At 44.0% G+C, this 21,055-nt stretch overlaps 6 protein-coding genes and 2 non-coding genes across 9 annotated transcripts; 7 read left to right on the top strand and 1 right to left on the bottom strand.

Annotated features, from left to right (window-relative positions):
- The first annotated feature begins 131 nt into the window (after nt 1-131).
- On the top strand, nt 132-3,841 carry LOC102722032 (cysteine-rich receptor-like protein kinase 6). The gene is made up of 7 exons (XM_006657929.3): nt 132-972; nt 1,420-1,548; nt 2,078-2,208; nt 2,318-2,528; nt 2,636-2,873; nt 2,971-3,121; nt 3,211-3,841. The coding sequence occupies exons 1-7, from the start codon at nt 177-179 to the stop codon at nt 3,556-3,558; spliced, it is 2,004 nt and encodes a 667-aa protein (XP_006657992.1). The 5' UTR covers nt 132-176; the 3' UTR covers nt 3,559-3,841.
- Nucleotides 3,842-5,412: 1,571 nt separating this feature from the next.
- Nucleotides 5,413-8,480, top strand: LOC102721751 (origin of replication complex subunit 6). Its single transcript, XM_006657928.3, has 10 exons — nt 5,413-5,661; nt 5,747-5,793; nt 5,902-6,006; nt 6,112-6,192; nt 6,359-6,470; nt 6,552-6,614; nt 6,781-6,859; nt 7,027-7,118; nt 7,822-7,915; nt 7,995-8,480. The coding sequence occupies exons 1-10, from the start codon at nt 5,542-5,544 to the stop codon at nt 8,081-8,083; spliced, it is 882 nt and encodes a 293-aa protein (XP_006657991.2). The 5' UTR covers nt 5,413-5,541; the 3' UTR covers nt 8,084-8,480.
- A 2,527-nt stretch (nt 8,481-11,007) lies between these two features.
- Nucleotides 11,008-13,390, top strand: LOC102722036 (transcription factor BHLH062). Of its 2 annotated transcripts, XM_015839873.2 has the most exons (5): nt 11,008-11,195; nt 11,283-11,352; nt 11,823-11,941; nt 12,414-12,541; nt 12,712-13,390. In XM_015839873.2, the coding sequence occupies exons 2-5, from the start codon at nt 11,294-11,296 to the stop codon at nt 13,183-13,185; spliced, it is 780 nt and encodes a 259-aa protein (XP_015695359.1). In that variant the 5' UTR covers nt 11,008-11,195; nt 11,283-11,293; the 3' UTR covers nt 13,186-13,390. The 2 variants fall into 2 exon arrangements, with proteins under 2 accessions (XP_015695359.1, XP_006658857.1); XM_006658794.3 differs by having other exon boundaries at nt 11,009-11,352.
- Nucleotides 13,391-13,451: 61 nt separating this feature from the next.
- LOC102721756 (pentatricopeptide repeat-containing protein At1g26900, mitochondrial) lies at nt 13,452-15,311 on the bottom strand. Its single transcript, XM_006658793.3, has one exon. It carries the CDS (start codon nt 15,309-15,311, stop codon nt 13,554-13,556), a length of 1,758 nt encoding a protein of 585 aa, XP_006658856.3. The 3' UTR covers nt 13,452-13,553.
- A 136-nt stretch (nt 15,312-15,447) lies between these two features.
- On the top strand, nt 15,448-18,159 carry LOC102721464 (40S ribosomal protein S9-2-like). Its single transcript, XM_006657927.2, has 3 exons — nt 15,448-15,526; nt 16,211-16,592; nt 17,611-18,159. The coding sequence occupies exons 1-3, from the start codon at nt 15,499-15,501 to the stop codon at nt 17,783-17,785; spliced, it is 585 nt and encodes a 194-aa protein (XP_006657990.1). The 5' UTR covers nt 15,448-15,498; the 3' UTR covers nt 17,786-18,159.
- On the top strand, nt 16,917-17,008 carry LOC121055075. The gene has a single exon (XR_005812293.1). It is a non-coding gene; the product is annotated as a small nucleolar RNA Z161/Z228 (small nucleolar RNA).
- LOC121055076 lies at nt 17,285-17,373 on the top strand. Its single transcript, XR_005812294.1, has one exon. It is a non-coding gene; the product is annotated as a small nucleolar RNA Z162 (small nucleolar RNA).
- An 895-nt stretch (nt 18,160-19,054) lies between the features above and the next one.
- On the top strand, nt 19,055-21,001 carry LOC107304620. Its single transcript, XM_015839567.2, has 2 exons — nt 19,055-19,389; nt 19,736-21,001. The coding sequence occupies exons 1-2, from the start codon at nt 19,084-19,086 to the stop codon at nt 20,519-20,521; spliced, it is 1,092 nt and encodes a 363-aa protein (XP_015695053.1). The 5' UTR covers nt 19,055-19,083; the 3' UTR covers nt 20,522-21,001.
- Nucleotides 21,002-21,055: the final 54 nt, after the last annotated feature.

The raw sequence follows: 21,055 nt of genomic DNA, 5'->3' as shown, positions 1-21,055 counted from the left end.
CCACACTTTAAATTTTGTATGAGATTTTTGCCTTTGATTTATTTTTAAACACAAAAATCCTTTTCTTTTTTGCAGTTGCATTTTATTTTCTCGTCCAAATGGTTTGTCAGTTTTAAAAGTGGTCTCCTGATCTCACTCTGAACAGCTTCGCTCCACTCGTGCGTTAGCTCGGTAACATGCGCGTCGCACTGGCCGTCCATGTCCTCGCCTTCGCCGGCCTGCTGATGGCCATGGCGCCCCTCGCCGCCTCGTACCCATGGCAGGTCTGCAACGGCAGCAGCAACTACACGGCGAACAGCGCGTTCCAGCGAAACCTCGGCGCCCTGGCCGCCACCCTGCCCGGCAACGTCTCCGCCTCGCCGGGCCTCTTCGCCGACGCGACCGCCGGCGACGCGCCCAGCACGGTCTACGCCCTCGCGTTCTGCCCGCCGATCGACAACCAGAACGTCTCCGGCTGCCGCGCCTGCGTCGCCGCCAGCTTCGCGGACGCGCAGACGCTGTGCCCCTACACCAAGGGCGCCCACATCATCTACGACAACTGCGTCCTCAGCTTCTCCGGCCGGGACTTCCTCGGCTCCGCCACCAACCCGCCGGACCTGGAGAGGAAGCTCCGGAACACCGAGAACGTCACCGTCTCCAACGTCGGCGAGTTCAACCGGGTCATCTACGTGCTCCTCGACGCCACGGCCGAGTACACCGCGGGCAGCGCGGCGAGGTTCGGGACCGGCGAGATCACCTTCGACCCGACCTACCCCACCATCTACAGCATGGCGTGGTGCACGCCGGACATGACGCCGGGGAACTGCCGGAGCTGCCTGGTGGAGGCGATCGCCGAGATGCACGCCTTCTTCAACCCGAACGCGCAGGGGGCCAGGCTCGTCGGAGCGCGCTGCGCCGCGCGCTACGAAATTTACCCGTTCTACCAGGGTGGCGGCATGGTGCAGCTGCCGGCGAACGGGCCGGCGACTCACGGTGAGTTCTTTGGGTTTGCTACCTTTGGCTGTATAAATTATTGTTTTTTTTTCTGTTTTCTTATTTGATACGATACAGATGTCTTGCACAAGTGTACATTTTAAACTTTTGTTTATTACTCAATCTGATTTTTAGTTTGTCGTAATTGACTTTTAGACACATGCTTAATTATTCATGTTATTTAATTTTTATGTAAATATGTAAAAAAAATATAAGTCGTGGTTTAAGTTTGCTCGGTAATAAAATAAATCATACGCAAATAAATAATAATTACATAAATTTTTAACAAGACGAGTGGTTAAGCGTGCGTTCAAATGTCATCGGTGTTAAACATGAAAAACTAGTGGGAGTAGTTTGGATCGTAATTTTGATTTTAGTTAAACCTAGCTATATTATTTTGCTAGAAATTAAATGCCGTTTCATATGGAGTATTGTGTTTACTTTCAGGGAAAAAGGGTAAAACTGGTAAGGTTCTTGCAATTGTATTACCTACAGTGGCAGCTCTACTTGCTGGCACTATGATCTGCTTTTGTTGCTGGAGGAGGAGAGCAAAAGCTACTAAGCGGCCACTATCATGTAAGTTACAAAAGACTGAAATGGTTGAATCTTTGTCCAAAAAAAAAAATCATTCAGTGTTTTTTTTTTCTTGAAATGAGCTCAGGAATCAGAGAGCATATGTAGCAGTTATATATACGAGGGATGCACTGATTTAGATCAAATGTTTAACAATCCAAATTCCATATATTCTCTTTTAAAAAATAATTTTTAATTGCGTTCTTAATTAGCTATATAGTCTTGTTTTCCTAACTAAATCCGTGCTGCTCTATACCAAGTTCCCTCCAAAGAACTGTAACGATATTACTCTATCCTGTCAAATTTTTTGGATACTATTTGGTCAGACATTTGAAACCTGAACCATTAATAATTTATCAAAATATTTAATTTCTTTTAAAAATGATATGATAGTATGAACTACTAACATAATATCATAAAATTATTACTTTTTCCTAACTTACCGTAATGCAAAATCGATGGTCAGAATTATACAAGGTCGATCAAATCTTGTCCAAACTGATGTGTTGTTTTCTGTTGCCATATGTCACAGATGCATCTCGTTCTGAGGACATTCAAAATATCGAATCTTTTATCATGGATCTACCAACAATACGGATTGCCACAGATAACTTTGCTGAAAACAATAAACTTGGTGAAGGAGGATTTGGTGCAGTTTACAAGGTACATGCCATGTCTTCCTGCCATTTTGCAATGCATGGTTGTGGATTTATAACAAATTCCTTCGGTTGTAGCACAAGATTTTAGTCAATTAACATGTTAATTTGTGCAGGGATCCTTTCCCGGTGGCCAAGAAATAGCTGTGAAAAGGCTCTCTCAAAGTTCTGGACAAGGGATTGGGGAGCTAAAAAATGAGCTAGTTCTAATTGCCAAGCTTCAGCACAAGAATCTCGTGAGGCTTTTTGGTGTTTGTCTGGAAGGAGATGAGAAGCTACTTGTCTATGAATACATGCCTAACAAGAGTCTAGACACATTTCTTTTCGGTATAATTTTATTTATTATTGGGAAACATTTAACTAAAGCATATTGCTTTTATGCATGTAAGATTGAAAAATAAAATTACAGTGTTCACAATGTGACTGAACTGTAGACTCCGAGAAACGCAAGCAAATCGATTGGGGAAAGCGGTTCACGATAATAAAAGGGATCACGGGAGGATTGCAATACCTGCATGAAGATTCTCAGCTGAAGATAATTCACCGTGACCTAAAAGCAAGCAACGTTCTACTGGACACAAACATGAACCCTAAAATTTCAGACTTTGGCTTGGCGAGGCTTTTTGGAGATGACCAGTCACAAGAAACCACAAACCGTGTCGTTGGAACTTAGTAAGCAACATAAGTATCATAGACTGATAACATGTTCCAAATTAATAACTCAGTCATTATAGTTAATGATAATGGTATATATTTTTGCCTCTTGCAGTGGATACATGGCACCAGAATACGCCCTACGTGGGCAATATTCAGTTAAGTCTGACATATACAGCCTCGGAGTATTAATTTTGGAGATAATCACAGGAAGGAAAAACAGTGACTCCTACAACAATGAACAGCCTGTTGATCTTCTGAGCCTTGTGAGCGAGCATCTTATTCACCTCATGATCTCTAAACTGCTTGGCAAAGAAAGCTAATTAAATTAACAAGCATGTTTACATTGATACAGGTTTGGGAACATTGGGCAATGAAGACTATCACAGAGATGGTTGACCCATATTTGAGGAGTGATTCTTCCTCTCTAGATGAGATTCTGAGGTGCATTCATATTGGGCTCATCTGTGTCCAAGAAGACCCCGTGGACAGACCAACCATGTCAGTGATCAATGTCATGCTCGACAGCAATGTGGTGCCAACTCAAGCTCCATCAAGACCTGCATTTTACATAGAAATGGCTGGCAACATTATTGGCTCAAATATGTATTCACAGCCATACCCGGTAACTGACTCCACAGCCAAGCACTCGACGGCCATGTCACTGAATGATGTGACAATAACTGAGCCAGAACCAAGATAAGTCATATGCAATGCTTGTTTGTATAAACAAGTTGATGTAGGAGGAAAAATAACTGTTCTATCGGTAACTCAAGTTATAGATGCCATGTGCAGTAGTCAAATGTAGGATAATTCGCTTTATCTTGTTTCGGGAGATAATATATATATTATATTATTAATAGGAGTCGTTTCTCCTGTGATCTCTCATGTTAGAATTTATCCGAGTCATTGGTAATGGTATGATTAGTAGTATTTTGTAATTTAGTTTTTTTACAAATAAAAAGGTAATACATAATTGAGTTTTGGCGGCCTCGTAAAAGAGAAGATCATTTCATCTGTGTGTGCATCCGTGGCAGCGAGGTTGCGATCCGCGGCTTCTCGGCAGAAGAGAGGATAATACTTATGTTACTTTCAGGCTCACAGTTAAAAAACGATCATCTTTCTATTTCTCCTAATACTGTTAATAGTATAATTTAATTATAGACATTCGATAAAAATAGTTTAACGATGTTGATTAAATTCTACTGCCAAAGTGCCAATAGAATGCAGCGGAAAGGGGCTCCATTAATAAATAATGAAAAAGAGTAACCACATTTTCGGGGAGGTCTTCTAATTATCAAGAACTAATTAAGAAAAAGGAGAAAGGCACACAAATTTGATAATGTTAGGTGTGCACAATGACAATATACTGTGATTAGAATAATTGTAGATATTTCTATTTATGGAATAGAAGCCAGAGTTGCAACTATACATGGTAAATGGATAATATATTTCTGTAATGGAAGGTCATAAATGCTTTTTTTTTTTAAAAAAATCATCGTGGAAGTGAAAAAAGCAGGGCGCAACACTGGAAATGACCATCATAAAACGATGACCAAACATGATATTAGGTGCTAGCACCTTTTTTTTCAAGATTTTACATGTTATCTAACAAGTGGTTGTAGAACCAAACAATTTGCATTATTTCTGGAATACGAAAACAACTCGCATATCTTTGCAAAACGAAAAAAGTGTGCCAGACAACAAAAAGCCTATTGTCGTGATATTGATTTTTGGCAACCAAGCAGTCACTGCCCAGGCTACAAACTCAGTTGGGGTGATGCTGCCTCAGGCTCAGGTGCCAAAGTGTCGCCTCCTCCGCTATTGGCCTTGAGATCTTCGTTGTTGCGCTCCTTCTAAACTGTCCAGACTCTCAAGCGCTGAGATGGTGTTAGATGTCAACCCTCCCCTGGCTTCTTTTGGCAAATTTTTTTTTTATATTTTTGGTAGTGTATGAATCATGCGTGTAAAAACTAAAAAAATATGAAAAAAATTGGGAAAAGAATGCGGACTGCAACCCGATCGAGAAGCATTAGGTCTGTATTTAAGATTGTGTATTTGGAAACAATCATTTCTACTTCCATCTCTATCCGTATAATATAAAATAACACTAACACAATATTTTATACACTATGCTCGCACATCTAGCGTTTCAACATAAATTTAGTGAGATCAACAACGTTGGTTTCCGTCTCTTTGAGCATGTGCCAGGAGACGCATTGGCAGGTGCGTGAGTATATTGTTACTTGTGTTACATGACCAAAAAAACAAAACACTCCTACCTGTATTGAACATTCCATGGGTTATTTTTGTGTATGGATAACATGCCGTCATTTTCTTATAAAAAAAATAGGTGGAAACATTTAGGCCATTTTTGGATGTGCTGAAATCTTGGCCCATCTACATGTTTGGGCCGGGATTGACCATCCGAAAACCCCCCCTTGTACGGAGGAAATCCGCGCAACCAGCGGGAGCCACGAAAGCATAAAAGGCGCGAAAGGGTCGCGAATTCCCCCGTCTCCCGCCATCCCCACTCGCCCGCCAAAACAATCCCAAATCCGCAAACCCAACCACATAAATCGCCAGCCATTTCTCCCGCTCCGATGCCCAAACCGCCTCCCTCCCCGCGCCAATCCCCATCGATCCACCAGCGCAGGCGGCGGCGGCGGCGGCAGCGGCAGCGGCCATGGACATGTCGGCGATCGCCTCCCGCCTCGGCCTCTCCGACTCCCGCCCCGTCGTCCGCAAGGCCGCCGAGCTCCGCCGCCTCTGCGACGTCACCTTCGACTCCTCCGTGCTCGGCATCGTGAGCAGCCCGGGCGTTTCCTGTTTCTTTTGGTTGGCTCATGCTTCGTGCCTTCGTGTCTCTGAGATCTTTGGCTTCGCCGCAGGGGGAGGTGTGCAAGGCGATCATCTGCCTCGAGATCGCGGCGTCCAAGTGAGTTTTTGGCGAATTGCCTTACAAGTGTTCGACGGATTGCCCGTCCGAAGGGATCGTGTTGCTCGATGGCGTGACCTGGTTTGATTGTCTCTTGGTTTTGTGCAGGTTTCAGGTGATGTTCGACCGGGCAGAGGCGGTGCGGATGAGCGGCATGTCCGAGAAGGCATACATCAGATCATTCAACGCGCTGCAGAATGGTCTTGGTGTCAAGTACGCTTCTTTCCCCGTCTGTCCCACCAATCGACGCATATGAACAACTACTTTTGAGGCTTCATTCTTGACTAATACAATTGGATTGCCTAATTTCACTTTCAGGGCAACACTGGATGTGCGTGAACTGGGCATCCAGTTCGGCTGTGTCAGGCTAATCCCTTTCGTGCAGAAGGGATTATCACTGTAAGTTTGCTCTCTGTTGGCCGTGGAAGCTCGGTTGTACTGGAAACTTGTATTTGAGTCCAATTTTTCGTTATGAGTTGTGCAATTCGTTTCACTAGGCTGTAGTTGAGTGTTGGATACAAAGTCGTTGATGCTTCCTCAGTTTACTGAACGTCTTCCTTTCCAGCTACAAGGAGCGTTTCTTGGCTGCATTGCCACCTTCTCGCCGTGCAAGCACTGACTTTGGTCGGCCAGTGTTCACTGCAGCAGCATTCTATTTATGTGCAAAGAGGCATAAGGTGCTAGCAGAATTAGTAGCAATGATTCTTTATAGATAATTTTCCTCCTGTAGTGCTGAAGTATCCCCTATTTTGTTGCAGCTTAAAGTGGACAAACTGAAGTTGATAGATCTATGCGGTACATCTAGTTCTGAATTTACAACGGTAATGATATTCTTGCACCATCTCATATATTCATGTGCATTGCTTGTGCATGCATCTTTATCTTAGCATGCATGTATAGACAATGGGGGTATGGACGTGCACGAATGGATGATTGGATTGATGCTCTGAATTGTCCTGTTTTGACTGTTAATTATGGTGGTAGCAGGTTTCAACATCCATGGCAGACCTTTGCTTTGATGTTTTTGGGATAGCCAAGGAGAAGAAGGATTCTAAGTCGAATAGAGGTATTGCATTCTGCAGGGTCTTGATCTCTTTGTTTTTTGCATCTCATATTCATTAGTTATTCATGATTCATCACAGTATATTACACACCTGACATCTAGTAATGTTGAAGTCCATAGTTTGCTGGGATTTTATTTGTATGCTCATATAATTTGCAACTTTGATGCAGAACTGCTGGATGTTTTGCCTAGCAAAAGGAAACATGATGATGATAGTGATTCATCTGGTGAATCCTCAGGGGATGACCAAGATGAACTAGATGTAAGTACTGCTTTATAATGCATGTCATAAATATTTAGGGGTAGGCAGTCTTTTTTTAGGTCTGGTTATACCAAAGTTTGAATAGCCTTGATGCTTGTTGCTGATATGATATATGAAGATGTTTCTACCTACAACACTAGGCTAACAATTTTGTAGATTCAATAATTCACATGGTTACTTGTACTTTGTAAGATGAGAGCAAACATGAACAACAAAAAGTTTTGTAAACATTGCTCAGAAGGAATACATACTAAATTCTTTTTCTTGTGTAAAGAACCCTGGCTTTGGCAAGTAGTACTGCATAGCTTTATAGTCTACTGCTTTTAGTTTGTCAAAATATGATCACATGTAGTTTCATCTACACAATTATGCCTGCAAAATGGCAAATGCATATTGCCACTTATATGAATAATGGTTCCTTCAGTAACAACTAGCCGTTTGGACATGAGCTTGTAAAACTTGATGAGTGCAGACCAACAGAGTGTATAATGATTGCTCAGTTCGAAATTTGTGGATCTGTGCAATAACATCCAATGCATACTTGCAAGTAGCTTCTAATTTGTCGAACTGTGCCTCTAGTATGTTCATGATGATATTCCTTTTATGTTCATTTGGGATTTTTGGTGCCATAGAATTTTCTAGTTAAATATTATGAGGCATTCTGGATAACATATGCAGCTGCTTCTGTTTCTTATGATCTCAGCTGCCAACTTACAAAAGACACAAGAAAATGGAAAAGGAAGCTTACAGTGCATGGAAGTCATCGGTTCTCTCCTCCAACAAGCAAACCAAACCAGGTGATGAACTGTTCAACCTCTTCTAATTAGAGGCTTTTATCCATCTAGCTGATGAGCTTATTGTGCTGTATTGTTGCAGACCCTACAAAACCCAGGAAACAAGCTCAGCTTAACTTCAAGAAGAAGCCGTCAGACATAGCCCTTGAAGTATCATCTGCGGCCAACTAAATTATTCTCAACTGATGCCAAAAATGCTCTTAGCACCATAGAACTTCCTCCTAAATGCATGAAGGAAATCTTTTGCCCCCCCCCCTTCTCATTTGTTTTAAGACGCTGACAATCCACACAAAAAAATGTTTCTTGCTGGTGACATTCTTGTGTAAATGGTGACATATCTAGTTTTCTAAAAATAAGTGACATTTTTTAATGTACATGAGAAATTCTGAGCGTTTAATCATGCTGTCATCGGCCATTAGGCTTAGCAAGGTGCTCTCCTTTTTCTATCATCAGTTGCCAAGATATTTCAGCCTTTTGGACTAAAAAGTGCAAGTTAGTTGTGCTGTTTACATAGCAAGATGCATGCTGCCTGTGTCACTGTCATCTTCTAATGCAGGCTTAGCCAGGCCCCAGGTGCATTCTGTATCCTTGATGAATTTGTATATGACTACAAATTTGCTAGTTAAATCTTGGCCAGTTTTTTCTAATCATAGTTAAAATGTCTTATAATATGAAATGGGGGAGTACATGATAACTTTAATATAGTTATATGTTTATGACGGTTATCTTTGCAGCATATCATAATGTCAATTGCTTACTTCATGGTGATGAAACTATGAGCCCTCCCTTTTCATGCTGCCATGGAGACGCAGATCACCATTGGATTCCCTAGAATAATGGCTTTAGGCATGCGTAGCCAAAAGCGGCCGGTGGCTGAATAGACAATAGTATCTCTTGTGCTGAAGTCTGGAGATATTTCAGTCGATTTTGATTAGTACTGCAATAGTGCAAAATTTATAAAAACGAAATTATCAGTCGTAATCACAGTGACGCATGGTTTGTCTGTTTCTTCTTTGTTGCATTACGTGCTCCAAGCCCAACGTTGTTAATCCGAAGTCTACGTCAAACCACAAACAACTTAGGTTCCAATCTTCTTCCATCAATATTTGTTTTAAGACCAATACCGAGAAACAAAAATTTTAAAAACTCACACGCTTGTGATAAACCCATATATGAAATGTAAAAGCTACTCCGTTTGTTTCGTATTATACAATTTTTCTGATTTTATTTAGATTTATCTATGAATTAATGTGTATGTTTTACATATATCTAAATTTATTAGTTTTCATATAAATATAGGTAAGGAAATAAAAAAATTAAACTATAACGAAGATAGTATATATTATAGTATTTGTGTGTGTCTTTAACTCTCATGTGTGACAAATTTTTTATCAACTAGTGACTACTCACACATTGTGTAACAACCAAGTGGATAATCAAAAGTGAAATAAGCCGCTCTATCTGTTCGAAAATATAAATATATTTAAATCTTATATCATAATATTAATAAATATGATTCATAATATTACTTGTCATATCGACTACTTTTCATTTAAAATTATTTTAACTTTATCTCTGTATATCCAATCGTCATTGTCGTCGGGTAATAGTAGGTAGCAAACTATAATTTGGTTTAGACAGTACATATATTTTTTAAAGAAAATCCAATATAGACCAAACCATATTAAAGAAATCAACATAAGATAACCTAACCTAGGTGTTTGTTTATAATTAAACAAAGGCGGATCTGGAGCACTAGTAGCAGTCAGCATGACGAGTTGACGACGCCCCTTGGGTGGTGGGTGCGGGTGAGAGGCGCGGTGGCCTCAGGCGAGCTCAAGAGGGCAAGGAACCCGACGAATCCCACGAGGCCACACGACTCGGCTCTCAAACTCGCCGGAGGCACGAGCAAAACCGTGGGAATGGCCGGACAAGTTGGGATTAGTAATAAACTGATCGCCGTGGCCTGGACGCCCGTGCCCGCCACGCGCCGCTACTTGCTTCCTTTTTTTGGCTTGACCTGACCCGCTCCCACCGTTTGACGGAGCCGCCGGTTGCTTGCCTTTCGTTCAAGGAGCTCACCTCACTCGTGACGTACGTATATACGAAAATACTTTGAAAATCATACTCGCTGTGTACCAAAATATAACTGGAGCCAAGTACGGGATTAAGAAAGTAGTTACGGATAATTGAAGACATATTACGATTCGTTGGGAGAAAAATACATATTAGAAAATTAAATAGGGAATGATCATGATTAGTTAAAATAATAAGTTAGGTGGAAAAATAACTCTATTCTAAAATAAATATCTGAATATGAATGAGGACCTGGTGTCTAGAAATATTTTGTTAGCACCATATTTTTATATGAAATAAGTAAATTTCTTGATATGCCAAATGACGTATCACTTAAAAAAAGAAATGTGCACTTACTGCTAATAACGAACTATAAACATAACTAATGAAAAATATTATTAGTAGTTTCACTTTGTTAAAAATTGTCATATACTTTTTTAAACTACAAAGAACTCGTACGATAAATATTTTCTATGAATTATATGATCACTTAATATTTGATTTAAATATCTTTTCATGTAATATAAGAAGACACGAAGAAAATTATTTTTAAAATCATAATAAATTTAGACTCGAGAGTTGTGCAGTTCTTTTATACTTATGATATATACGACGTTAACAAAATTTCATTTTACTAAGACGTAAAGTTGCATGTAATGTAGCTCATGTTTATATAGAGTAATTTTTATTAAATTTAGCTTTTATAGTGTTTAAATTTTTGATAACCTATAATTTTACAAATTTGATAAAAAATAATTAAGACATATAAAAATCAACAACTTTAAATAAAAAAACAGGGAGTAGGAAATTCCGAGATTTATCTCGGTTTTAATCGATATATGGGGGAGAAAAAAAAAAACGGCACCGTCAAGTGACGCCGACGGTGACAGGTCGGTTCCCTTGGGTTGGTGCCGTGCCAAGGTGGCAAGCCCACGCGGCGGTTCCCGGGGGCGGAGGCGGGTGCCGTCCACGCGCCCGCCCGCGTAGCCGTCGCGCTCCAGCCCCACGCTTCCGCGAAACTGCGGGCGTCGCTCGCACGCCGCCTCCCCTCGTTTTCCGCCTCCCCCCAACTCCTCCCCCTCTCCCTCGTGCAGCCGAGCCAACCACTGCAGCGGAGCGGGGCGGGGGGGCAAGACGAAGATAAGTAGAAGCGGAAGGAGCCCTCGGATCGGGGGCACCACCGGAGGGCCGCCCGCTTCGGCCTGAGGTAACCGCCGGGGAACTCCGCGCGCGGAGCGGTGGGGGTGGGGGGGATTTGACTAGAGACGGGTTTGTTGTTGGCTGGGAGCTGCAGGGGAGGTCGGCATGGTGCCCAGGGACCGGGTGAACGCCGCCGCCGCCGCCGACGGGAGGCTGGTCCAAAGGTGAGTTGTTGGCTTGTTGCTTTGAGAGGAAGAGGGGAGAGGAAAAAAAGTATGAACTGGATGGTGGATTGGTTCATCTTAGCTCTATTGGTTTTGGGACGAAATGAAATTTAGAAATTTGGAAATTTAGAAAAAACTAGTATTGATTTGTATGCTTTGCATCGAATTTTTGAGTAGAAGGAAACCTAATTTGAGTTTCTACCCTATAGAATCCTCTTGTTTGTTATCCTAGGAAGTTTGACCACTTGGGTCATCCATTAAGTGGGTAATGTTGTATTTGAGCTTAGACCTGTTGTACTCTGTGAGCAAAACAGATTTAATTGCTGCAATGGTGGTTAGCTAACACAAACTTCTGATTCCAAACAATTCCTTCCTTCGCCTTGAGCTGTTTTGTCATAGAATATTTTTTCCAGACCGCCCCAAAATCACATGACTGGATTCTACAGCTGATCTTTGGACTTTGTATGCAGCGGTATAGCGAATAAGAAGTGTGATAGGAAGGCTCCAAAGAGAATCCATAAATCGGAAAGGGAGAAAATTAAGCGAGACAAACAGAATGATCTCTTCAGTGAGCTGGGAAACCTTCTAGGTATGTGTTTGTTTCACGATTGCAGGTCAGAACATGATTTCAGGTTGCATAGTTGTGTTTTTGTTTCTTCTCTCTTTCTGAAATGTGTTCATTTTATGTCATTCCATCTGGTACATACTTTCAATACTGCTACAGACAGCCATGTATAATACTGTAGCTAGTACATTTTAAGATGTGATAATAGGAGCTCTCTTAACAACCAAATCACAGGTCAATGACATAATCAAGTTGTACTAGAAATGTAACAGCTGGCATGGATTTAGCAATATTTACATCGTCATCTGTCACAACATAATCTTTACCCTTGACATATAATACAAAAAGGGGACAAATGCAGCAGTACCAGTGAGTGCTAGTATCATCACGCATATCATTGTCTGTGGTTAGTTTTAGTTGTCTTAGATCGAAAACTGCACTATTTTTTTGCTTACGAAATTATGTTTTCTTGAGCAATGTGCAAACTTCTTTTCAGAACCAGACAGGCAGAACAATGGGAAGGCATGTGTGCTTGGTGAAACTACACGAATTCTAAAAGATTTACTTTCACAAGTGGAATCCCTTCGAAAGGAGAATAGTGCACTGAAGAATGAATCTCATTATGTAAGCTCTTTTGAATTGAAATATCCTATTCAATCTATTGCCATGTTATGGTTAATATTTAGTAATACCATAGATATGAAAAATGTAGCATGTATTATCATGTTAAGAGTTTCTAACTGGGGTCCACCTTACCACTAATTCATAATCCTACTTTCCATGCTACAAAACAGGTTGCACTGGAGAGAAATGAACTGCACGACGATAACAGTATGCTTCGTAGTGAAATTTTGGACCTTCAAAATGAGATTAGGATGCGGATGGAAGGCAGTCCTGTTTGGAGTCATGTAAATACTGGACCAGCTCTTAGAGTATCTTATCCCACAAACGGAATGTTCCCAGTACAGCACCTGCCACATTTACCAGTCACCACAACTGTGGCATTTCCTCAGCAGCAACCGGTTGTCATTGAGCAGCACTATGCCACCACACCAAGAGAGCTACAGCTCTTCCCAGAGTCCGCCACCAGTGAAGAGGACAGTGAACCATCACAAGAACACGGGATTTCGGATCATGTGACACGGCCCCAGGCAAGGTATCCAGCACCAGGGGCTACTGTGCCTGTAAACCTATTTCCAGTCCTTCCAGGAATACAAGATCAGCAGTGTAGCAGTGGTACTACTGGCACTAGCTCGAAGACCGCATAGGCACATTTTAGGTACATAACGAGAGATCCACATCACGGTTTGAGAATTCCATAGCTTCAAATTTTAACTTTTGGACTTGCAAATACGCAACAGAAAAATTGTAACTGTGCTCATGGATAGCACCCAATCTGTATATCTGAATCTCAATCTTAGATGGTCAAATAGGTGACATTCAGGTGGTTTCAAATCCATTAATTATTCTGTACGACATCTGTTCAAGTATGGATTGCTTGTAGCCAAATTTGCCTACCTCACCACATGATGATAACCGCTGTTAGTTACCTATACAGAAGGTATGACTTCCTACGGAGAGTCCAATCCTAATATCAGGTGATTATTTGCTCCATTCCAACAAGACATATACATAACTACAACACTTCTATGGAGCTGCAGCCTGGTTCCTTCTTGTCTTTGACAATTTTCTTCTCTTCTGAGTCTCTGACCCGTGCTATCTCATCCCACCGGCTTTCCAACGCATATGTATTTGACAGCAGAATGGCATCTGATGGATGGTAGTTGCCCATGTTATCCAGCTGTGTTTGCACCATCTTCCCCAGCTTGACATTGCCATGGACTCTGCAGGCCGCAAGTAAGGCTCTCCATGCCGTGGCATCACCCTGGGAAGATAATCTCCCTATGAGCTCATACGCTTCATCCAACCGCCCTGCCCTTCCCAGTAGATCGATGATGCAGCCGTAGTGTTCAGTGCTAGGGGAGAGGCCATATTGCAGCACCATGCTCTCCATGAACTTCTTCCCCTCCGATACCAACCCACCGTGGCTACAGGCATTCAGCACCGCGAGAAAGGTGACCTCATTAGGCACCACACCATCTTCTCCCATGGCGCAAAACAGGGAGACCACCTCGCTTGCCCGTCCATTAACACCGGAACCCATGATCATCGCTGTCCATGCCTTCACATCCCTATCTTGCATCATGTTGAAAACCGCAACCGCCTCACTGGGGTACCCACACTTGAAGTACATATCCATTAGAGCTGTCCCAAGTGCAGTGTCAAGCTCAATTCCTGCTTCCAGCGCAATATCGTGAAGGCGGCGGCCAATTGATATTGCCCCAGATGCTCCACAAGCAGAGAGGACACCCACAAGAGTCCCTGAGCTTGGCCTCACTCCCTCCTGTCTCATCCTGTCCACCAAGTCCATTGCCTCCTCAAATTGCCCTGCCTTTGCATAGCCATCCACCATACAGTTGTACAATATCGTGTCCCTCTTGGTCACCTCATTGAACACCTTCCTGGCACACACGAAACTGTTATCTCTGACATACATCCTCACCATTGCTGCCGCCACCTTAGCATTGATGCAGAACCCCACCTTGAAGCAGAACCCATGCAAAGTCTCTGCTTGCCAGCAACACCCGACGATGGCGATCAATGCTGTCACACTGACATCCACACCATAGCGCCTCATCTCGCTGAACATCTGCACCGCCTCCATGACCTCCCCCATCCTGACGTGCCCTCCAATCACCGTGTTCCACGACACGTCGTCCCGTTCCGGCATTTCGTCGAACATCCTCCGCGCGTCCGCCATTCCCGCGTCACTGCCACCGCAGCAGCTGCAGTAGAAGTGGCACAGGGCGTTCCCAAGGCTGACGACGCCAGAGAATCCGTAAAGAACCACGAGCGCGTGTAGCTGCCTCCCAAGCGAGGCCGCCGCGGCGTCGTGGCGCTTGGCGCAGAGCGCGAGCAGCGGCTGGAACGCGAACTCGTCCAGCTCGGGTAGGCGCGCCCGCGCGGAGGCGAAGACCGGCAGTGAGGCGGCCAGGGACTCCGCGGAGGGCGACGCAGAGATCGCGCGGAGGAGCGTGGTGTGGTGGAAGAGGGTCGGGCTGGGGATGGCGGCGAAGAGGGAGAGCGCGTAGCGGAGCGGCGCGCGCGGGGAGGCCAGCAGCCTGGCCGTCGGGAAGGCGTGGTGCGGGAAGAGGGAGCACTTGAGCATCGCGGCGTGGATCTGCAGGAGCTCGCCGGCGCGCGACGCCGACTTGAGCAGCGCCGCGATCTGGCGCTCCCGCCGCCGCAGCGGCATGGCTCCGCTCGCTCCGGTGGCCGCGCGGCCAGATCGCAAACCGCGCCTTGACCTTCTGCAAGTTAAAAGAAAAAACATTGTAAATTGGGCCGATAATATAAAAGGCTCATGTGTATTGGGCCTACTTAGTGATGCCTTACCCGGCCCGGCCCACTTAACGAATACTACTAGGGTTTGCTCTCCTATATAGCTCTTGTTTCAACGCGCCGCCTCCACCACCACACCTTCCCCTTCTCCGGCGGCGGCGAGCGGCGAGCGGCCAGCCATGGTGCACGTGAGCTTCTACCGCAACTGTAAGCTCCCATCCCCTTCTCCCCTGCTCTGTAATGTAATGTGCGCTGCGTCGGGGGCCCAAATCCGCGGTGTTATTTCCATGAGGTGGCATCTGAGTCCGTGAGGTTGTTGACTGTTAGAAATCCGTAGCCTTCGATCTCGCTGTGTGTGTTGACCTTGATGAGCTAGACACTCTTGAGTTCATCTGTGGCTACGATTCGTAGCATGAAGCAATGGGCAACTGTGTGTACTGGAATGAGAGGGCTTGGCGTTTGTTCTGATCCTTCAACCCCTAAGCTTGGGCCAATCTGGTTTCGTTACTACATGTGATTTCATTGGGCAAATGTTCAGATCAAATTGTATGGGGCCGTGAGGCACCTGGGGTGATGCATATTTAGAAATCAGCCTGGAGAGGATGTAGATTTGGCTTGGTGAAACAGAACACTTTCTTGATCTTTTTTTATGATATTAATGGATTATTATGCGGTGTGATGTTTATGGGAAGATTATTGTTTATCGCTGTGGTTATAATTTATAAGGCTTGCTAAAGTAATGTGTTTGTGTTACATTGTTGACCTTTTGGTGCTAAAGCAATGCTTTGCAGGCTACACATTTTATTTCACTGTTATCTGTAATATCTCGTTGGTCATTTTACTTAGTGATTTAGTGCCCTTATATGAATAGCTTATACTGTTAATGTGTAGATGGTAAGACCTTCAAGAAGCCAAGGCGTCCGTATGAGAAGGAGCGTCTTGATGCTGAGCTGAAGTTGGTGGGTGAGTATGGCCTGCGGTGCAAGCGTGAGCTGTGGCGTGTGCAGTATGCCCTTAGCCGCATCCGAAATGCGGCCAGGGAGTTGCTCACCCTGGATGAGAAGAACCCCCGCCGTATCTTTGAGGGCGAGGCACTCCTCCGCCGCATGAACCGCTATGGTCTCCTTGGTGAGGGTCAGAACAAGCTTGATTACGTGCTTGCACTCACTGTTGAGAACTTCCTCCAGCGCCGCCTTCAGACCATTGTCTTCAAGAATGGCATGGCCAAGTCAATCCACCATGCACGTATCCTTATCAGGCAGCGTCACATCAGGTTAGTAATCTAACTTCCATCTCTCACATGCATAACCCACTCCTACAGTACTTTGATAGCTTATTTTTCTATGCTTAGATTCATCTATTGTAAGAATTCCTCTGTTTCGTACTTTCATATTGTAAGATCTTTTAGCTATGTTTAGATTCATTTATTGATCAATGTATATTGGTTGTATATATGTCTACATTCATTGGCATCCATATGAATATGGACAATGCTAGAAAGTCTTGCAATGTGAAACCGATGTAGTAGTTTATTTGCTATTCTCGTGCTATTTCAATGCAAACTGTAAAATGGCAATAGTGGCTTGTTTTCTTGTATGGGCCATGTGATGAGAATCCATATGCAATACTCACGACGGTCGTCTGATACACTTTGTGTGTCATGTTGCAGTCATATATTCTCTGATGCCCCTTCTATGTAATTTGTCAATTGTAGGGTTGTTATCCTTGATGAATCATTTTTTGTAACCCTGTTCAATCTGAATTTTCAATTTCTTGGAAAATGGTGCAATCTGAATTTTTAACATCTGTTCAAGTGTTATACTCAACATTCCCTTTTGTATTACATGATTCGTTTCCTATTCTATGTGCTCAAGGTGTTTTATCTTATGGTTTAGACTCTTATACTTTTAGGTGTTCATGCCTTTTTTTTCCTGGAAATGTTGATGTAAAAATCTTTACGTATTGTTTGGCACAATGAGGAATCAATTTAGCTAATGTATCTCTGAGGTCTGAAAACCAATGACTCTATATGTCCTTTTCATTCTGAGTGCCTTTTTGACTTCTGAAAATGAAAGATAAGGTTGCTGATTTCTAATTCATTTCCATTTGTTCTTAAGTCTTAATCACGCCATTGACACTACCAACTTCTAATGCGGGAGACATCCAACTTCTTTCAGTTATAGATGTAGCTCTAGTGAGCTACACATCTTTCAGTCTTCAGGTCTTGTTTACACTGTTTGAGAAGATATCTTTATCCTTGGATCTAACTCTGTATATTTTCACTTTGTCAGGGTGGGAAGGCAGCTCGTCAACATTCCTTCTTTCATGGTGAGACTCGAGTCTGAGAAGCACATTGACTTCTCTCTCACCAGCCCGCTTGGCGGCGGCCCTGCTGGAAGAGTGAAGAGAAAGAACCAGAAGAAGGCCTCCGGTGGTGGTGACGACGGTGAGGAGGAAGAAGAGTAAGAGCTCGGCCGTCTTGCCTCGTAGGAACTTCTCTCAGCATGAACTGATTGAACCGTCAATTGAGCTTAGAAAAACTTTTAGATGGTGGCAGTGGGGGGTTGTCGTTGAGTCTTTTTACCTTAATTCAGAGCCCTTCTTTGGGAGACAGTTTTGAAACCGTTGATTTATCCCTCTCCGGGTAAACATGTGAACCCTAATTGACACTCATGTTTAATTTAAAGCCTTGTGGCATCTCCAGAACATGATCAAATGTATGTACGTTTTTTGTCAGTGGCAATTGCATATTCAGGCAAATCGAGTCCTCTCCAGTGAGATTCACACGAATTTGCCTGTGAGATTCACTCGAATTTTGTCAACCAAAAAGGACTCGTCCTTGTCAAAAAAAAAAATTGTGCTAGTTTACTCGTATTATTATGTATCAATGTTCCCTCAAAATTTGTACTCGCTAAATTGATACGTGGAAAATAATTTATTAGGAAAACTTTTATATATGTCTTTACAGTGATTTAAAAACTAATGCTAAAAAATAAATTATAATGAAAAATCCTTAAAGTAAACTCTAAATTTAAGATTAAAAATTTAAATGTTAGGTTATAAGCATAAGTTAATAAATACTTCCTCCGTTTCATAATGTAACTATAATTTAAAATATTTAACCTTTTTCTTTCAATGTTTGACTATTTGTCTTATGTCTTATTCAAAAAATTGTGAAAATATTATTTATTTTGCTTGTGACTTACTTTATTATCAAATGAATTTTAAGCACGATTTATTATTTTTTATATTTGGACAAATTTTTGAATACCAAAAAAAAATCAAACATCTTACGTTACGAAACAAAGGTTTTAAGACGTTAATCTTTCATTTGTTTTCCACGCACAAATGGTTATAGTTGTTTTGTTTTCAGATGACATTTTGAATGGAAAATTGAATAATATCCAAACGATTTTAACCAAATTACCATCAAGGGTGCATCACATCCAATTTACCATTCGAAAAATTATACCCGAAATTAGTGTACGCTCGCTTTGTGTGCTCTGAATGCAAGTAATCTTTAGCCGGCCCATTACACTGCGAACGGATACGGCCCAGCCCATAAAGTTTTGGCCCATATCCACTCAACTTGCCAATAAATAGGTCTCCCGACTCCCTCCAAGATTTCCAAGAACTCGCCCTCTCTCTCTCTCTCTCTCTCTCTCTCTCTCCAAGAACAAGCAGGCTCTCCACCAAGATCACCAAGAAGCCTCGCCCCCCCCCCCCACCCCCAACTTCCCCAGAGCTTCTCCGCTTCCGCCGCTATGGCCTCGCTGCGCGTGCCGGATCTCATCGCGGCGATCCTGGAGCGCCAGCCGATTCTCGCCTTCGACCGCACTTTCTTGAGGAGGGCGCTGATTGTAGAAGGCGTATCCACCATCATACCGCCGAGGTTCCTGGAGATGCTCTTCGGCCTCCATGGAGATGTCACGGCGGCCGTTCTACTGCGAGACCACCACAGACACGAGCGCATTGGCATGGTGGTGTTTGCCACAGATAGGGATTTGCTTTTTGCGGTTGATGCTGCGGCTCAGGCGGATGGTCGGACCTCATACCGGAGTATTTCCATGGTACGAACAGCGCTCATCTGCTTTTGCTTCCCCTATCCGTTCTTGCTGAGCTTTCTTGGGTGTTCTTGGTGGTTCTTGGGAGCTTTGGGCCGTGAAATTGGTGTTCCTTTTGTGTTCTCCAGATTTATTCATGTCATGTTCTCTTCTCTCGTTCTGAATTGATCTCCGCACCTTGTTCATGCCCCAAAATTCTCTGTATTGGGTTCTGAATTGGTTGCTGCAGGTGAGTTCCATGTCTGAGTTCTCTGAATTGGTTCTCAATTTGTTGCTGCAGGTGAAACTGCATTTTGTTTTTCTTCTTTCCACGCTTGTTTCGACTTCTGATGCTCTGAATCTGCTGCTGTAGATTCGTGATCATGTTCTGCGGGATTCGGAGAATGTTGTGAATGCTGCAGTGGAACAGAGGAGGATCCGGAGCTCCACCGCGGAGGCTTTCCGCCGGACGATTCCCCAGCGATACGTGGACGCCGACGTCCGAGGGGACCTTCCCTTGAGGTGCCTGCTGCTGAGGATGACGGAGGGGAACACGGCCATGGAGACGCCCGGCCATCTGTATGCCGTCGCGAGGACCACGCTGAGGGCGACCGGAAGAGCGCGCGCGCTGGCGATCTCCCGCACGGCGAGGGTGGCCGTGGTGGTGTTCGACGACACCAGAGGCATCGAGCGATGCGGCGACTGGTGCTTGGACCTGATGGGCTTGGGCCTCAGTCTGTACGACTCGGGGCTCTTCCCCTTGGGCGCCTACGCCGCCGGTGGCCAGGGCGTGGCGGTGCTTGACCTCATCCCGCGCTTCTGCCGCTCGCCGGAGTTTCCTGGCAGCGTCGTCGTGCTCCGGGGACCCGGCATCGGGGAGCGCGACGCCGGCGAGACATGCCAGTGTATAGAGCAGCGTCACCCGGTGGAGGCACTCCTGGCACACCGCGCCGAGCAGGCGGTGGTGGTCGTGCTGAGTAGCCGCGACGGCGCCGACGCGCTGGCGGCGGAGTCCGGCGAGTTCTGGAGGCGTGCCTTTGGAACGCAGCTGATCACCGCCCAAGTCATCGGGGCCCCATCCCCGCCATCTACCCCTCCGCCATTGCCTTCCCCCGACGAGGCGAACTCAGCGCCCGGCCCGCATCCACGCCAGGATTGATGCAGCGCTCCATGGATGATGACCCCGAAGGTTTAGCTCGGAGCTTGGTCGAGCTCAAATCACTCCACCCTGTTCACCTTGCTACATCGTCTATCCGTGCGGAAGAGGGTGAAGGATTCTTGTTAATGATGTCCTCTCTCCTTCGATTGGTGTTCTTAGAACTGTACATTTTAGCCTTTGGTTCTTTTCCTTCTTTCATTCTGGTTCTTGATCCTGATCATAGAGTTGGGTTGTGCATATATGCCTCTGAACATTGATGATTGATTGACAGTGATGCTGCAAAATCTTATACTTTGTACCAGCTAACAGCTGTTGCTGTTTTTGACGTATCCATACTGCCCTTTGCAGTGCAGCTTTCTGAAAAGAAAAGAAACATTCAATCTAATAAATTGTATGTGTTTGTGTTTGTGTGTAGGCTGTGAAAATATGAAATAATACTCTTCACCTGATGTATAGTTTCATACTTTTCAGTAAAGACGATTGGGGGCAATCTGTAACTGAAATACCAGGAAGAAATAAAGGAACGCATAGATG

The sequence above is a fragment of the Oryza brachyantha genome, chromosome 7 (assembly GCF_000231095.2).
Source record: "Oryza brachyantha chromosome 7, ObraRS2, whole genome shotgun sequence".
NCBI classification, from domain to species: domain Eukaryota; kingdom Viridiplantae; phylum Streptophyta; class Magnoliopsida; order Poales; family Poaceae; genus Oryza; species Oryza brachyantha.
This window is presented reverse-complemented; position numbering and strand designations above follow the sequence as displayed.

Coding starts and splice junctions, on each gene's coding strand:
- LOC102721751 (XM_006657928.3), top strand. CDS start 5,542: ATGGACATGTCGGCGATCGCCTCCCGCCTCGGCCTCTCCGACTCCCGC. Junction 5,794..5,901: donor CTCGAGATCGCGGCGTCCAA/GTGAGTTTTTGG, acceptor GGTTTTGTGCAG/GTTTCAGGTGATGTTCGACC. Junction 6,860..7,026: donor GGATTCTAAGTCGAATAGAG/GTATTGCATTCT, acceptor ACTTTGATGCAG/AACTGCTGGATGTTTTGCCT.
- LOC102721464 (XM_006657927.2), top strand. CDS start 15,499: ATGGTGCACGTGAGCTTCTACCGCAACT. Junction 15,527..16,210: donor CGTGAGCTTCTACCGCAACT/GTAAGCTCCCAT, acceptor GTTAATGTGTAG/ATGGTAAGACCTTCAAGAAG. Junction 16,593..17,610: donor ATCAGGCAGCGTCACATCAG/GTTAGTAATCTA, acceptor TCACTTTGTCAG/GGTGGGAAGGCAGCTCGTCA.
- LOC102722036 (XM_015839873.2), top strand. CDS start 11,294: ATGGTGCCCAGGGACCGGGTGAACGCCGCCGCCGCCGCCGACGGGAGG. Junction 11,942..12,413: donor TGAGCTGGGAAACCTTCTAG/GTATGTGTTTGT, acceptor ACTTCTTTTCAG/AACCAGACAGGCAGAACAAT. Junction 12,542..12,711: donor TGAAGAATGAATCTCATTAT/GTAAGCTCTTTT, acceptor GCTACAAAACAG/GTTGCACTGGAGAGAAATGA.
- LOC102722032 (XM_006657929.3), top strand. CDS start 177: ATGCGCGTCGCACTGGCCGTCCATGTCCTCGCCTTCGCCGGCCTGCTG. Junction 2,529..2,635: donor TCTAGACACATTTCTTTTCG/GTATAATTTTAT, acceptor ACTGAACTGTAG/ACTCCGAGAAACGCAAGCAA. Junction 2,874..2,970: donor AACCGTGTCGTTGGAACTTA/GTAAGCAACATA, acceptor TGCCTCTTGCAG/TGGATACATGGCACCAGAAT.
- LOC107304620 (XM_015839567.2), top strand. CDS start 19,084: ATGGCCTCGCTGCGCGTGCCGGATCTCATCGCGGCGATCCTGGAGCGC. Junction 19,390..19,735: donor CATACCGGAGTATTTCCATG/GTACGAACAGCG, acceptor CTGCTGCTGTAG/ATTCGTGATCATGTTCTGCG.
- LOC102721756 (XM_006658793.3), bottom strand. CDS start 15,311: ATGTTTTTTCTTTTAACTTGCAGAAGGTCAAGGCGCGGTTTGCGATCT.